This window comes from Lampetra fluviatilis, chromosome 18 (genome assembly GCF_964198595.1).
Source record: "Lampetra fluviatilis chromosome 18, kcLamFluv1.1, whole genome shotgun sequence".
NCBI classification, from domain to species: domain Eukaryota; kingdom Metazoa; phylum Chordata; class Hyperoartia; order Petromyzontiformes; family Petromyzontidae; genus Lampetra; species Lampetra fluviatilis.
In genome coordinates this window covers 8,264,079-8,281,476 of record NC_136292.1, presented here as the reverse complement: position 1 = coordinate 8,281,476, position 17,398 = coordinate 8,264,079, and the positions used below count along the sequence as shown (strand labels likewise).

The 17,398-nt window shown below is 49.7% G+C and overlaps 1 protein-coding gene across 4 annotated transcripts in view; it reads left to right on the top strand.

The window, feature by feature from the left end:
* LOC144937192 (homeobox protein otx5-A-like) overlaps window positions 1–17,398 on the top strand; it is a 54,225-nt gene that overhangs the window by 23,385 nt on the left and 13,442 nt on the right. For all 4 annotated transcript variants that reach the window (XM_078864525.1, XM_078864527.1, XM_078864526.1 and 1 more), the window contains one exon: window positions 3,442–3,674. In XM_078864525.1, the coding sequence (XP_078720651.1) occupies window positions 3,442–3,674 (233 nt within the window). The remainder of the gene's footprint in view (window positions 1–3,441; window positions 3,675–17,398) is intronic.

Here is a 17,398-nt window from a genome sequence, read left to right as displayed (position 1 = left end):
ATCGGCCTAAGGCATTACCACTTAAAAGCTATTTATTTAGAACTGCTTTTTTGTGTTTCATTTGTTGTCATTCCCCCACACCTCCGATAAGTACGGTTGGCTACGTGCGGTGTGAAAGAAGTTCAACATACATACAAAATACGCATATCTGTCGTAACAATAATACGAATCCTAAATTACTGCACCCTATATTGCTACAATCTCATGAACACACCGCAGAATCATGAGGATCAAATAAGGCGCGATGGATGTGCCGGGCCGTTCTGGCTGAAACGAAGCCCTGTCTGTACAGTACAACGAATATGCATCAATGGTTGAATCATTGGGGTCGGACACGCGCGCGGGTGCTTAGCGCTAAGCATGTGCAACCACGGACGTTAAACACTCTAAGACTAATTCTAGATTTGAAGCTTTCGTGACTGCAAGGATTCATACTCTTAGGTTTTTTCGGTAAAGTCACGTAGGTAAAAAATTAAATTAACATTGTATAAAAGTAGCAATAGAAATAAAATAAAAGATACAGTAAATTTAGCTGTGAGGGTCCCACCTAATGACGGAGACTTGTGTTGCCTCCGAAACGTCGTGATGTATTATTTTATTTTATTTCTATTATTACTTTTATTAATTTTAATTTAATTTTTTACCTACGTGACTTTACCGAAAAAACCTAGGAGTACTCTAAGACTAGTTTTTATTATTTTAGCAGGTAAGGCCCGCTGAGCTCTTTAGCAATTTTTTTCAGAAGCAACCTCGCGATCACCAATGATAGCTCGGCGAAGTTGGCTATCAGGTGGTCGTCTCGAGCAGCCAAACACACTAAACGCGTGTTTCTAAACTGTGGTGGAGTGAAACACCGGGGGATCCGGAGAAAGATTCACGCGGACACGGGCAGAGAGAGAGACACACACGCAAACTCCAAATATACAGCAGCAGGCCTCATGGTCGGGATCGAACCCACGACCTCCTGTAGACCAGGCGAGGCAGTTAACATCTCCTAGACACCGCAGCGCCCCAAGTTGGTGGTGGCAGCGCCGTTGGTGGTGGTGGTGGTTGCGGTGGTGGTGGCGGTGGTGGCGGCGGTGGTGGTGGTGGCAGTCGGCGGTACGAGCGCGTGTGGCCGCGGCGCGCGCCTCGACGGCTGCCGGACAGCGGCACGACATCAATCGCGCTAAAGGTCGCCACGATCAAGGCCCTTCGAGTGTAACCTCGAGTCGTCGCCCTGTCGCGTGCATTATTGATGAGCGCCGCTTCGGAGAGCCACGGCCAGCCGAGCCGGCGACACAAACAAACAAACACAACAGAGATGTAGCAGAGACACGAGGTCCGTCGTGCAGCCTTCACGGACTGTTGGGGCAAGTGCTGTTAGCGAGCTCCTATGAAGGCCGGCACGGCACACGAGGGGGTAGGTGACCAACAACCAACGCCCGGCCGCCTTTGTCTCCCCAGCTGCGATGTTTACACACCGCACCGGGTACTCATTTGAGGCTGAATCGACCTAGGGGAGGCCCAGGACGGGTTCGGATAATCGTCACTGGCGATGGCCGTGAGCGGGAATCGCACTCGGTCCGCCGGGTTCGTAGCGCAGCGCGCTAACCGCTACACCACCGCATACTTACACACACGCACATTCATCCAATCGTGATAACCGAGCGGACGGCCAAGGAACCTCGTGATGCGTGGAGATGGAGCGATGAAACCAGTTGTTGCGCAGGCGGGCGCTACGTGGATTATTCCATCATCGGGTGGCTTTGGGAGGCTTTCATCCAGAAGTGGATTGACCATGGCTCCTGCTGCTGCTGCTGATGATGAATATGCAACCCGTCTCAGCCACGTCCGATCGTAAGCGGACTTGGAAGTGCCCGCAACTTGTGCGAGGCTCCCGACTGCGGATGATTAAGTTAATCAATTACAGGAATGCCTAAATTACTCGATCACCCCTCCCCCCCCTAATTATCAACTGTTTGTCTTGTAGAGACACACCGAGGGCGGTCCGCGTGCGAGCCTCGAGAGAAAGCGATCGACCTTCGCGTTCACTTTGACAACGCGTTCACTTTGACAACGCGTTCACTTTGACAACGCGTTCACTTTAACAACGCGTTCACTTTGACAACGCGTTCACTTTGACAACGCGTTCACTTTAACAACGCGTTCACTTTAACAACGCGTTCACTTTAACAACGCGTTCACTTTAACAACGCGTTCACTTTGACAACGCGTTCACTTTAACGCGTTCACTTTAACAACGCGTTCACTTTGACAACGCGTTCACTTTAACAACGCGTTCACTTTGACAACGCGTTCACTTTAACGCGTTCACTTTGACAACGCGTTCACTTTGACAACGCGTTCACTTTAACGCGTTCACTTTGACAACGCGTTCACTTTAACAACGCGTTCACTTTAACAACGCGTTCACTTTAACAACGCGTTCACTTTAACAACGCGTTCACTTTAACAACGCGTCCACTTTAACGCGTTCACTTTAACGCGTTCACTTTAACAACGCGTTCACTTTAACGCATGAACGCCGTGACGTCACCGCGGTGTGATTCGTGCGATCGCGACCGGATCGCAACGTGGGCGCGTGTGCCAGTGACTCTCTCTAGAGAGTGACACTTTTTGTTGTTGTTGTTGTTGTCATCGTGATTATTACCGAAAAACATTTCCGTTGTCGTCGCACAACCGGTGGACACATACGCGAGCGAGCGCGCGCGCGCACAGCCTATTTGAAGTATGTTTGAATGAACTTTATCGAGGGTAATTTGCTCGACAAACGTCAGAACGCTCCATTGGTCTGTTACAAGGCGAGATGTCTGTGATGCTGCGTTGGCTGTGGTGCACAAATAACACGCGGCCGTAAAAGAATACAAATAGGCACGCATGTGCACAAGAACTCCAGAAACCTCGCCAGTTATAGTTCAACTTCTGGGCAGAGTAATTGACGAATGTCGAGAGGTTAAAAACAATTTAATCGTGAATATCAATTAACTAATTAACAGTTCCGTAATTGTGATGACTGTACTCTGTGGGGGCGAGAGAGATGGGGAGTCATCTCGCTCGCTCCTGACCACCAAACAAAGACAAAGACCCCCCGTGTAGCCTTAACAGACTGTTGGGGCAAGTGCTGTTAGCGAGTAGCACCTACGAAAGTCGGCACGGCACAAGAGCCGGAGGGAGGCCAGCACCACGCCCGGCCGCCTTTGTCTCCCTAGTGGTAATGTTTACACACCGTGCCAGGTACTCATTTTAGGCTGAGTCGACCTAGGGGAAGGCCCAGAACCGATTCAAATAATCGTCACTTGTGGTGGCCGTGAGCGGGAATCTAACCCGGTTTCGCCGGGCCCGTAGCGCAGTGCGCTAACCACTGCACCACCGCTCCCAGCTGACCACCACTAACCCCCTTCTCGCTCCCGACCTCCCCTGACCCCACCGATTGCGCAGGAGGCTGACCACGGGAGCGAACCTGCGACTCGCTCCTCGGGCATCACCGCCACTCCTCGTTCCCCTCGTCCAGAAGCTACCCCCACCCCGCCTCCCCCACCCCCCCAAGCAGCTCGAGCGAGGCGTCCCAGGCATGATGTCGTATCTCAAGCAGTCTCCCTACGCCATGAACGGCCTGGGTCTGGGCGCTCCGGGCATGGAGCTCCTCCACCATCCGGCCGTCGCCTACCCCGGTAAGAGAGCGTCGAGTCCGATGTGGAGTTGTTGCGACTCCTTCGGGGACGAGTGGTTCGGTTTTATTTAACCCGTTGATGGGGGTGGTGGGTCTGAACGCTCCTAGAGATGGCACGCGTGTTCCATTGGAACCTCTTTTTCCAGTAGCAAAATATGATAATTGTTTTTTTACCCTTTTATCTGGCAACAAAACTGACACCTTTTTTACGAGGAGTCATGTTTGCATTGACCACAATACCTGCGGTCGGAATGCAAACAAAAAACATAACTCTGATAATGTATGCACCGTCCTTGAAATTGATTGGTCCACACCCGAGACAGCTTTTCTTAGAGCCTAGTCTCACATGGTGTTGGACCAGATGACGCCAAAAGGCGCACAACTCAAAGACAATGCACCATCAGAGTATGAGAGCTCGGGGTAAGCATTTACACCATTGGAACCTCCTATGGCACGCGTGTTCTTGTTGTTATTGTCGGGCAGGTTTACAACTTTCCATAGATCTTCGTCCACTAGTGGATAGGCCGTGATGAGAGCGCTACACGCGTGGAGAGACGCGCGCTTGGAATTGACACAGGCGAGCGAGGCAGAGAGAGAGGGACACGTGGGTTAGAGAGAGAGATAGAGGTTGCGCAAGTTTACGACATCACCCCAAAGTGCTGAAGAGAAGCGAGTGGGGCTTGGGCAGAACGGTGGCGATGGTGGAGACCAACAACGGAGCGGCAGGCAGGTGCCGACGGCTTGGGGAAGCCTGCACCAGCAGTGGATAGATCACGGCTCACGATGATGATGATGATGCAGGATCTGGGCATGCAGGACGCGGGGCTCTGGTGCCTGGTGGCTGATTATGATGATTATGATGATGAGAATGATGATGATTATGATGGGAGACAGGGCTCGTAGCGCCACGTGTGATTGGTGGAGCTGCGCGTGTACTTCGTAAGAGAAGCCTCACACGTTCACAGCGTTTGCACAGAAACGTCAAACATGCACGCGTATGTCAGAATACACATATATATACACAGTGCGTAAACACACTACGTACGTTATGTATATATATTGCTACACATATAACCTTTGTAGCCAAATCAATATCGATCCACTGCTGGATGAAGGCCTCCCGCATAACCGTGTTGGTCATCAGGGTTTAGTGGGCCATACTTCACCACGCTGGTTACTATGGGTTGGTGAACGGACATCAGGGGCAGTGAGCCGTGCGCCGGGTTCGTAGCGCATCGCGTATATTATACACTGGTCAACACACTTTTTCTGGCATAAGGTATTCCAACGGTATTAATGTAATTTTGGGGTGCTGATTCCAAATCTGGCATCAGTTTTTGTCTATCACGTCAGGTTTTTGAGATATCAAATATTGCCTTTTCAATAAAAACTGCAGAAGAAAAATATTAAATAAATGTGGATATCTACATAAAATGATATTATAAACACACTATCCTAAAAATACAGCACCATATTTTAACACTAAAGCAGTCACTGACTCGCAACAACTTGCAATCATAAGTGACACAGTTAATTTCGGGTAAAATCAATGAAAATGGGGTATGCCGATAGCATAAAAATGAGATGTGATAGAGCAAATCTGAGGTCAGATTTGGAATCAGCACCCTGAAATTAGTCTAAAACAGCTGCAAAAGTCCAGGCCAGAAAAAAAGTTTTTTTTTGTTGTTGTTGACCAGTGTTATCAGCCATGACCGGATCCACTGCTGGATGAGGTCCTCTCCCCAAGCCGCCGCCATCCCTCGCGATGTCATTAATGATCCACCGATACAACCCGCACACGAGCTGATTCTATCGCTCCATCTCCTCGGAGGTCCGACTCCCTTGAGTGCGTTCTAGTCCTTGTTTGCCACTCCGTTATTATTCTTGACCACTGGCCACCATTGACACTAGGGAGACAAAGGCGGTCTGACCCCCAAGCCCACTCGCATCTCTCTGCATTGTGAATGACGTCTTGAACGCGCTTTTATCCTCTATTCCACGTGTTCATCCACGTGCCCCCCCCCCGTCTCTACTCCACGTGTTCATCCACGTGCCCCCCCCCCCCGTCTCTACTCCACGTGCCCCCCCCCCCCCCGTCTCTGTCATTCTAAGAATGCACCACTCCATGCTTCTTTGTGCACTGGAGAACGACTTTGTTGATTAAAAGAGGTACAAAACATTGGAATAAATACTACACATTTACGTTATATACACACACATTATTTCATGGATATGTAGATAACACCGTTTATGATACGTACGTGTGTAAAGTACCCTGAAAACATATTGCATTAACTTATCCAAACCACGTACATTCACAACTCGTTTCCTACTTTTTTTTTGCATTATAAAATATTTTAGTACATATATACATGGAGACCCCCTTCGTACATAATTCAATGCGCGCACCATATCCTCGTACACAAACACACACACACGCTCCAAGATGAACAGCGCGCACGCGAGTGACGCTGCAGTCGCTATGGAGCATGAAGCATACCCACTGCAGCTACCAGTACTGTATATACAAAGACAAAGACCCCTCGTGTAGTCTTAATAGACATTTGGGGCAAGTGCTGGCGCTATATACATCCGAAATGGAAGGCTGGCACGGCACACGACCGGGTGGGTGGCCAGTACCACGCCCGGCCGCCTTCGATTCTCCAGACGACGTTGAAACACATCATCACCATCATCACCATCATCACCACCATCACCACCATTTGAGGCTGGTGTCGACTTAGAGGATGACCAGGAGCGGGAATCGAACTGGGCTGCCTGGGTTCGTAACGCAGAGCGCTACCCGCTGCACCACCGCTCCCCACGCGCCCACACACACTCAGCGTGTTCTTACAAACATGTGGACACACACACACACACGACAAAGATCCCCCATATAACCTTAACAGACTGTAGGGACAAGTGCTGTTAGCGAGCACCTATGAAGGCCGCAACGGTACACGAGGGGGTGGGTGGCCAGAACCACGCCTGACCGCCTTTGTCTCCCCAGTGGCGATGTTTACACACCGCACCAGGTACTCATTTGAGGCTGAGTCGACCTAGGGGAGGCACACGCTTCTTATGCACACGGCGCGTTGCATACGTACGCGTGCGTGTTGTATTCGTACGTGATTCCATACACGGTGATGTGCCCGCGGCGACCTGAGTGATGTCTGAACCGGTCCACGGACTCCATTAGGTCGACTCAACCTTAAACGAGCACATGTATATTGCACGTATGCTTACAAAACAATGCATGTGTATGTGTGAACACGTCAATGCGAATCACATACTTGATCAATGCTCCGTACACACATATATATACCGCGAAATATACAAATGTAAAGATACCCCGTATAGCCTATAACAGACTGTTGGGGCAAGTGCTGTTAGCGAGTACCTATGTAGGCCGGCACGGCACGCCAACACCACGCCCGGCCGCCTTTGTCTCCCCAGTGGCGGTGTTTACCGCCCCGCCCCAGGTACTCATTTGAGCTCGAGCCGACCTAGAGGAGGCCCAGGGCCGGTTCAGACAATCGCCACCGGTGTTGGCCGTGAGCGATGAATCGAACCCGTGTCGCCGGGTTCGTAGCGCAGCGCGCTCACCGTTGTTGCACGACAGCTTCCCACACAGACACACAGACAGACGTCTTGAGAACACGGGACGCAGACTGTGTTCTGACTGTGGCAATTACAGACACCACAAACAGCGGGCGAAGTGGGCGAATTGTGAGTCCCGTGAGCAATGCGAAGGGTCGGATGCAACTGGGGAGGAGGAGGAGGATCTGATGCAAAGTTGTTGAGTCGATGTCGCGGACAGGGCTGAGATGGAAAAGAATTCCCCGATCGCCGCTCTATTTGAGAAAGGAGAGAGAGATCCACGCACATTTACTTAGACACGTGGCCACCTACATATGCCACTCATATATGCACAAAATAGGCCACGTATATACATACTACGCATGGTGTATATACATATTGGTATACACACTTCGGAAATAAGGGGCCTTGACATATATGCATGCGGTGAGAAATACAGCACACACACAGAACACTTGTAACAATACACAGTACACTAGTGACACACACACAGAACACTAGTGACACACACACACACAACACTAGTGACACACACACACAGAACACTAGTGACACACACACACACAACACTCGTGATACACACACAGACCACTAATGACACACACACAACACTAGTGACACACACACAGAACACTAATGACACACACACAACACTAGTGACACACACACAGACCACTAATGACACACACACAACACTAGTGACACACACACAGAACACTAATGACATACACACACACACAACACTAGTGACACACACACAGAACACTAATGACACACACACAACACTAGTGACACACACACAGAACACTAATGACACACACACACACACAACACTAGTGACACACACACAGAACACTAATGACACACACACAACACTAGTGATACACACACAGAACACTAATGACACACACACAACACTAGTGACACACACACAGAACACTAATGACACACACACAACACTAGTGACACACACACAGACCACTAATGACACACACACAACACTAGTGACACACACACAGACCACTAATGACATACACACAACACTAGTGACACACACACAGACCACTAATGACATACACACAACACTAGTGATACACACACAGAACACTAATGACACACACACACACACAACACTAGTGACACACACACAGAACACTAATGACACACACACAACACTAGTGACACACACACAGAACACTAATGACATACACACAACACTAGTGACACACACACAGAACACTAATGACACACACACAACACTAGTGACACACACACAGAACACTAATGACACACACACAACACTAGTGATACACACACAGAACACTAATGACACACACACACACAACACTCGTGATACACACACACACAACACTAATGACACACACACACACAACACTCGTGATACACACACACACAACACTAATGACACACACACACACAACACTCGTGACACACACACACAGAACACTAATGACACACACACACACAACACTCGTGATACACACACACAGAACACTAATGACACACACACACACAACACTCGTGACACACACACACAGAACACTAATGACACACACACACACAACACTCGTGATACACACACACAGAACACTAATGACACACACACACACAACACTCGTGACACACACACACAGAACACTAATGACACACACACACACAACACTCGTGACACACACACACAGAACACTAATGACACACACACACACAACACTCGTGACACACACACACAGAACACTAATGACACACACACACAACACTAATGACACACACACACACAACACTCGTGATACACATACACAGAACACTAGTGACACACACACAACACTAGTGACACTCACACAACACAACACTAATGATACACACACACAGAATACTCGTGACACACACAGAACACTAGTGAAACACACACACAACACTCGTGATACACACACACAACACTCGTGACACACACACACAACACTCGTGATACACATACACAGAACACTAGTGACACACACACAACACTAGTGACACACACACAACACTAGTGACACACACACAACACTAGTGACACACACACACAACACTCGTGACACACACACACAACACTCGTGACACACACACAACACTAGTGACACACACACAACACTCGTGATACACACACACAACACTCGTGACACACACACACAACACTCGTGATACACATACACACAACACTAGTGACACACACACAACACTAGTGACACACACACAACACTAGTGACACACACACAACACTAGTGACACACACACAACACTAGTGACACTCACACAACACTAGTGACACACACACACAACACTAGTGACACACACACACAACACTCGTGATACACATACACACAACACTAGTGACACACACACAACACTAGTGACACTCACACAACACTAGTGACACACACACACAACACTCGTGACACACACACACAACACTCGTGATACACATACACACAACACTAGTGACACTCACACAACACTAGTGACACACACACAACACTAGTGACACACACACAACACTAGTGACACACACACAACACAACACTTATGATACACACACACAGAACACTCGTGACACACACAGAACACTAGTGACACACACACAACACAACACTTATGATACACACACACAGAACACTCGTGACACACACAGAACACTAGTAACACACACACACACTCGTGACACACACACAACACTAGTGACACACACACAACACTAGTGACACACACACACAGAACACTCGTGATACACACACAACACAACACTAATGATACACACACACAACACTCGTGACACACACACACACAGAACACTATTGACACACACATACACAGAGAACACTCGTGACACCCACACACAGAACACTAATGACACACACACACACTCTTGATACACACACACACACAGAACACTATTGACACACACATACACAGAGAACACTCGTGACACACACACACACAACACTCGTGACACACACACAGAGAACACTAGTGACACACACACACTCGTGATACACACACACAGAACACTATTGACACACACATACACAGAGAACACTCGTGACACACACACACAACACTCGTGACACACACACTCGTGATACACACACACAGAACACTATTGACACACACATACACAGAGAACACTCGTGACACACACATACACAGAGAACACTCGTGACACACACACACTGCACACTCTCTGGTTCCGGCACGCGAGACCCACTCTCCATGGAGACGGCTGTGTGTGTCATTCTGTGTCGACTCAAACACCATCACAACTTCCCACTTGGCGTGAGCTCCTCTATCTTTAGATGCTGTGTTCATGTTGGTCTTCATGTAACGCGACCAGGTCTTTGTATGCGTGTGTATTGGTGCTACGTCGTGCGTGTTGTGTTGTTTGTGGTCTCGTTAAAATGTGGCTCTCCCGTGCCCAGCCTCGGATCTTTCAAAAACTGAGTTTATTTTTTGTTAATTATTTGACTATTGTTGTTGTTACGTTCGTCTCCGTGATGCTGGAGAAGCCATCATCACCTCCTCAGCCAATCACGACTCGCCTCCGCGTGCAATGCACCATTCATCGCTTACGCTGAGAGGGACGCGTACGAACCGGGGTGTGTGTAAGTGCGAGCCTGTGTGTGTGTAAGTGCGAGCCTGTGTGTAGTGGGGAGCGGTAGTGCAGCGTCTACGCACTCGGTGACCTGAGTTCGATTCCCGCTCACGGCCAACGGTGACGATTATCTGAACCGGTACTGGGCCTCACCTAGGTCGACTCAGCCTCAAATGAGTACCTGGTGCAGGTGTGTAAACATCGCCACTGGGGAGACAAAGGCGGCCGGGCGTGGTGTTGGCCACCCACCCCCTCGTGTGCCGTTTCGGCCACCATAGGTGCTCGCTAACAGCACTTGCCCCAAACTTCTGTTGAGGACATACGGGGGATCTTTGTCTTTGTACTTGTGTTTGTTCACTCGTGCGAATGTGTACGTGTGTAAGTGTGTATGTGTACGGATGCTTTGTGAGTGTGTATTTGAGTATGCCTCCCTGTGTGAGTGTGCGTGTATGTTACGTCTCTAAGTGTTGGTCGGTGCGCGTGCGCGCGTAGCCTGTAAGTTTAAAACATTATATTGTTACATTTATGCATATGTGTACGTGTGTATACACCTATGTATATTTGTGTGTTACATGGATGCAGAACATTTTTCTCACCGTAGCTAACCAACCGTCCTAATCGGAGGTGCCGGGACCGTCAAACTAAACACAAAAAGCAGTTCTAAAGAAATTAGTTTTTAATCGAGATGATTTAAAAGTGCATCGCTCCAGTGGGTTCCTAACATCGGAAGGAAGAGCGTTCCAGACGGCCGCAGAAGTGCATCTGAAAGTGCACGATGCAACGCGTGTGTGTGTGTGACTTTGCGCTTGCCTAGCACGCGTGTGCGGAGCGGTGGCGCAGTGGTTTGCGCGACGAACCCAGCAACCCGAGTTCCATTACCGCTCACGGGCAACATGAGCGATGCATAACTCTCTGAAGCTGTCCTGAGCCTCCCCGAGGTCGATTTAACCTCGAATGAGGTCGGTGCATAATAAACATCACCGCTGGGAACACAGACGCGGTCGGGCATGGTGCTGGCAACACTGTCCATCATCCTCGGTGCGCCGTTCCCACCTTCAGAGCACTTGCCCCAACGGTCTGTTAAAGGCTGCACGGGGGATCTTTGTCTTTGTACGTCTTCGTGTTATGTATGCGGGGAGCGTTTAGAGCCCTGCGCTAAGAACTCGGCGACACGGCCAACACCCGTGACGATTATCTGAGCCGGTCCTGGGCCTCCCCTAGGTCGACTCGGCCTCAAATGAGTACCCGGTGCGATGTGTAAACATCGCCATTGGGAAGACAAAGACGGCCGGGCGTGTTGCTGGCATCCACCTCCCTCCTTCGTGTGTCGTGCGAGAATTCACGTGCTCGCTAACGGAACTTGCCCCACCAGTCTGTTAAGGCTATGCGGGTGATCTTTGTCTCTGTGTACACGTGGATTGCGGGTACGTGGTGGGGATTGGTGGTATGCGCTGATGATTCACACTCGCTGGCATCGCCACGCAACCACAGTTGGGTTACGTAAGCGCAATTGCGTCGTCGCGAGCACAGAGGGCGACTGCCTTCCCATCGGGACCTGCGAGAAACAAAACTTCCCAGTTCGAATCCCACCCCGGCTACACTTCGCATTTGCAGAGGGAGTGCAGTTCAGCCCCGTAGCGTGCGCTGATCGATAGAGAGAGGGCGTGAAGCCGCGGTGCGCGTGACGTTTGTGAACGCATTGCAAAGATGAATCCGTGAAGGAGTGATGTGAATTCTCCACGTTGTCGACGGGTTAGCGAGCTGAGATTGGATGCACGCTTAAGTCGAGTCTATAGTTTTCATGAGGTTGTACAAATTCCACGATAAAATAACAATCGCCATTCGGGCCACTAACAATTGACGACGCAGAGGCTGATTGGTATCAGTCACGGGGCGGCGTGAGAAACACTCTCCTCTCTCTCATCTCTCTCCTCACTCTCCTCTCTAGTGAGTGTCGCCGTGGACTGCCACTCGAGTGGCCAGAGAGCGCGGAGAGTGAATCACGCAGTGGCGCGGAGAGTGAATTACTCAGTGGCACGGAGGGTGAATCACGCAGTGGCACGGAGAGTGAATCACGCAGTGGCACGGAGGGTGAATCACGCAGTGGCACGGAGGGTGAATCACGCAGTGGCACGGAGAGTGAATCACGCAGTGGCATGGAGGGTGAATCACGCAGTGGCATGGAGGGTGAATCACGCAGTGGCACGGAGGGTGAATCACGCAGTGGCACGGAGGGTGAATCACGCAGTGGCACGGAGAGTGAATCACGCAGTGGCATGGAGGGTGAATCACGCAGTGGCATGGAGGGTGAATCACGCAGTGGCACGGCGAGTGAATCACGCAGTGGCACGGAGAGTGAATCACGCAGTGGCATGGAGAGTGAATCACGCAGTGGCACGGAGGGTGAATTACTCAGTGACACGGAGAGTGACTCACGTAGTGACACGGAGAGTGAATCACGCAGTGGCACGGAGGGTGAATCACTCAGTGGCACGGATAGTGAATCACGCAGTGGTACATTTAGTGAATCACGCAGTGGTACAGATAGTGAATCGCGCAGTGGCACGGATATTGAATCACGCAGTGGCACAGATAGTGAATCACGCAGTGTTACAGATAGTGAATCACGCAGTGGCACAGATAGTGAATCACGCAGTGGCACAGATAGTGAATCACGCAGTGGCACGCAGAGTGAATCACGCAGTGGCACGGAGAATTCACGGGATGACGTCTCGATGTTGCTGCATTGGAGGTTACTCAAACTTGCATCACAACCGTGCGTCTCCTGGATGTCTAGTTCCAAGTACGGACGAGTTCCACTTCACTTATCCACGCGTGGATTCGTGTGTGTCTCTCTGTGCCATTATCACTGCTTCTTGAATGCTTGTTTTGTGCGTGTGTGTGTGGGGGCGAGAAACGTTTATGATGCTTATATATATGTGTGTGTGCGCTAATCTTGAGTGTGTGTGTGTTTATATATATATGTATGTAGATTCAATGCTGTATATAATCGGCGTGACTGATTTCCCAAATCGCGTTATCGCAATGAAATCAGCAATTATTCGAGCAGAAAAAGCCACCAAAATTAAAACTCACTGCGAGTTAAATTATAGCGAAGTAAACAGTCGTATAATGTTACAGTGAGGACGTGAGCCGAGAGAGCCGTACACATCTACACAGCGCAACACGACTTCATTCAACTGTAGCGATGCACCACTGGAGGCAATATTAGTTTGACAAGGACAGCTGAGATCGTGTGCAGAATCCTTATTCTGTACATCAGAGCGTGTATCATCATCATCATCACCAGCCATGATCAATCCGCTGCTGGATGAAGGCATCTCGCTAAACCGTGATCATCTCAACTTTGCTGCCATGCAACCGCAACAATAGCCGCCATTCGACGCTGAGTGGCAGCGACTTCACAACAGCGTTTGGTGCCAGGATAGGTGCACGTTGAGGCTATCACGTCGAGTGCCGAAGGCTTTCTATGCTGGCAGGAGGTCGCGGGACAGACCCGGGGTGTTATGGGTTGACTGACCGAGACGCACCACCCGCTCGCGAGCTCTGTGTGTGCCGATTCTGAGCCCTAAGTAGCCGATAAAATCGCGTCCTTTTTTAATGCAAATAGCAAAATAATCTTCATGACAGCCGAGTTCAATTATTACGATTCTTTTGGTTAGAGTGCTGAAGTGGAGAGAATGGTACACAGTTTACAGATTAAACTCACTCGGGTTACAATTGTATTTTTTAAACGTGTTTGGAAAATCGATTGGCCGAATTATACATGAACGTGTACATCCCTCCGTTAATTACATCCCCCTACAAATACACATTGCTGTGCACACACGCACGAGTTACTGGAGCGAAATAGATCATTTATTCTATAAGCGGTAGAAAGCTGAATTGTGCAACAAATATACGTTTTTTAAAAATTATAAAATAAAAAAATAAACCTTAAAATTTCGTTCCCCAAAATTACAAGCCGGAGTTTGATTGGTTTGTACTCAACAGTGTAAGCTCAGCCTGACGTTCTACATCGATTTGCCTTCAATGCTAAGCACCGACAAAATATACGAGGAGCTCCGTCATCAGTGAACCGAGTAAATTGCCTCCGGTGGAGTGCGACGCAAAAGCCGCAAGAAAGATGGGCAAGCCCCCCCCCTTCCAGCCCCCCAGTCTTTAGTCGGCATCTCTTTCGTCCGTTAATGAATGCATTGGGCGCGCTTTGAATTCCATCAAAGATAAACATTTTATTGGAATTAAGTGGAAGTCATTTATCGTGCCTCTAATCGTGAAACGCGGTGATAATTATTTATGGTCGGCTCGGATATAACAATTAATTATAATCAATTACCGGCGCTCTCGGGTTCACACGGAGTCCGCGTGGCTCTCAATTCGATTCGCGTGCGGCCCGACTCGCGCGGCTCCCGTCCAGCCATCAGTGTCAATGAGGCTGTTGTACTGCAGACACGGACATCGTCGTCAAGAGCGCAGGGCAAGCGAAAGTGTCCGGGCTTCTAGGCAGGCGTAACGTGCGTTACCTTAGCACTGTTACTATTTAAACTCGTTTTTTTGTAAAAAAAAAAATCACCAGGTAAAGCCCACTGGCTATCACCAATGACAGCTCAACGAAGTGGCTTATCACGTGGACATTTACAGCAGACAGATACTCTCTAAACGCGTGATGTTGATTCTAAATGTGGAGGGGAAATCCGGAGGACCCGAAGACAAATACGACCACGGGAACAGAGACACACAGACTCCAAATATACAGACATTAGGGTTGGCATCGGATCGACGACCTCCTGTATACCAGGCGAGGTAGTAAACATCTCGCCACCGCAGCTCTGTGCCGCACTACGAACCCGGCGACCCGAGTTTGATTCCCGGCTCAAGCCCAACTCCAGTGACGATTATCTGAACCGGTCGTACGCCTCCCCTAGGTTGACTCAGCCTCAAATGAGTACCTGGTGCGTTGTGTAGTAAACGTCGCCACTGGGGAGACAAAGGCGGCCGGCCGTGGTGCTGGCAACCCATTCCCTCGTGTGCTTTGCAGGGCTTCATATGTGCCCCTTAACAGCACTTGCCCCAAAAGTGTTCAGGCTATACGGAGTATCTTTGTGTGTGACTGCTTCTCTCTGTGTGTGTGAGGCCGTGTTTGACTCTGGGTGCGTCTCTCCGTGTCTCTCCCCGTGTCGGTCTGTGTCAAACATCTCGCTGGTAAACTCGTACGGAAGGCACGTCCCGATAGAGTGCATGATGAAGAGTACCTACATCGATCTCGCATTATTAATTTTTTTCTAAATTGAATATGTGATACACATATATAGCACGGTTGTGGAGATGGGGACATTGTACTCGAGCCGGTAAACCGGACTTCAAGCCGGCCAATACATTTTTGGGTTAATGTCGAGTGATAAAGAAAGTCTTGGAAATCCAACGCAAAAACTCACGACTTCTGTGCAAAACTTCTCAATGCAACAGGACCCGCTTTGAAGTGACATCCTGAGACTCTCAAATTGGCCTACCCTAGGTATATATATAAAAGAGAGAGAGAGCTGATGTTCTCATCACTGGCGTTATGAACGTGCAGAGTAGCGAGCCGCGGGCCGCTGAATCAATCGCCCTGCTCGCATCGCGGTGTCCAAGCAGCTGATAAATAATAATAATAATGATCAGAGCCCCGTTCTGTCTCCTCAAATACCAATAAAGAGATGTGTGTTCATCTATCGGTATATTGACTTTTTTTTTATTTCCCCCAGACGCCATAGCATCAAGCGGCACGCGTTTATGCGAGAAAAACATCCGGACCGGTTTCGACCTCTTGGGTCTCATCGGCGTAGTCAGGCTGCGTGTTAAACACAAAGTTACTGGATGGACCCGATGTTCGTGGTGACAACACCCCACAGAAATGATGGGGGCCCACGTGCTCGCTCGGCCTGTCCCACCCGAGCATGAGACTTGACTCTGTGAAGTCGCATTTAGAATTCGGGGCTCAACCAAACAGTTGTTGCCTGCAGTGTTGACGACGATCGGTGACGAATGCGGTGCGCACACGTCGGGCGAACGTCAGGCGAACGTTAGGGGAACGTTAGGCGAACGTCAGGCGAACGTTAAGCGAACATTAGGCGAACATTAGGCGAACGTCAGGCGAACGTCAGGCGAACGTCAAGCGAACGTTAAGCGAACGTCAGGCGAACGTCAGGCAAACGTTAGGCGAACGTTAGGTGAACGTCAAGCGAACGTCAGGCGGACGTCAGGCGAACGTCAGGAAAACGTCAGGCGAACGTCAGGCGAACGTCAGGCGAACGTTAAGCGAACGTCAGGCGAACGTCAGGCGAACGGTAGGCGAACGTCAGGCGAACGTCAGGCGAACGTTAAGCGAACTTCAGGCGAACGTCAGGCGAACGTTAGGTGAACGTCAGGCGAACGTCAAGCGAACGTTAAGCGAACGTCAGGTGAACGTTAGGCGAACGTCA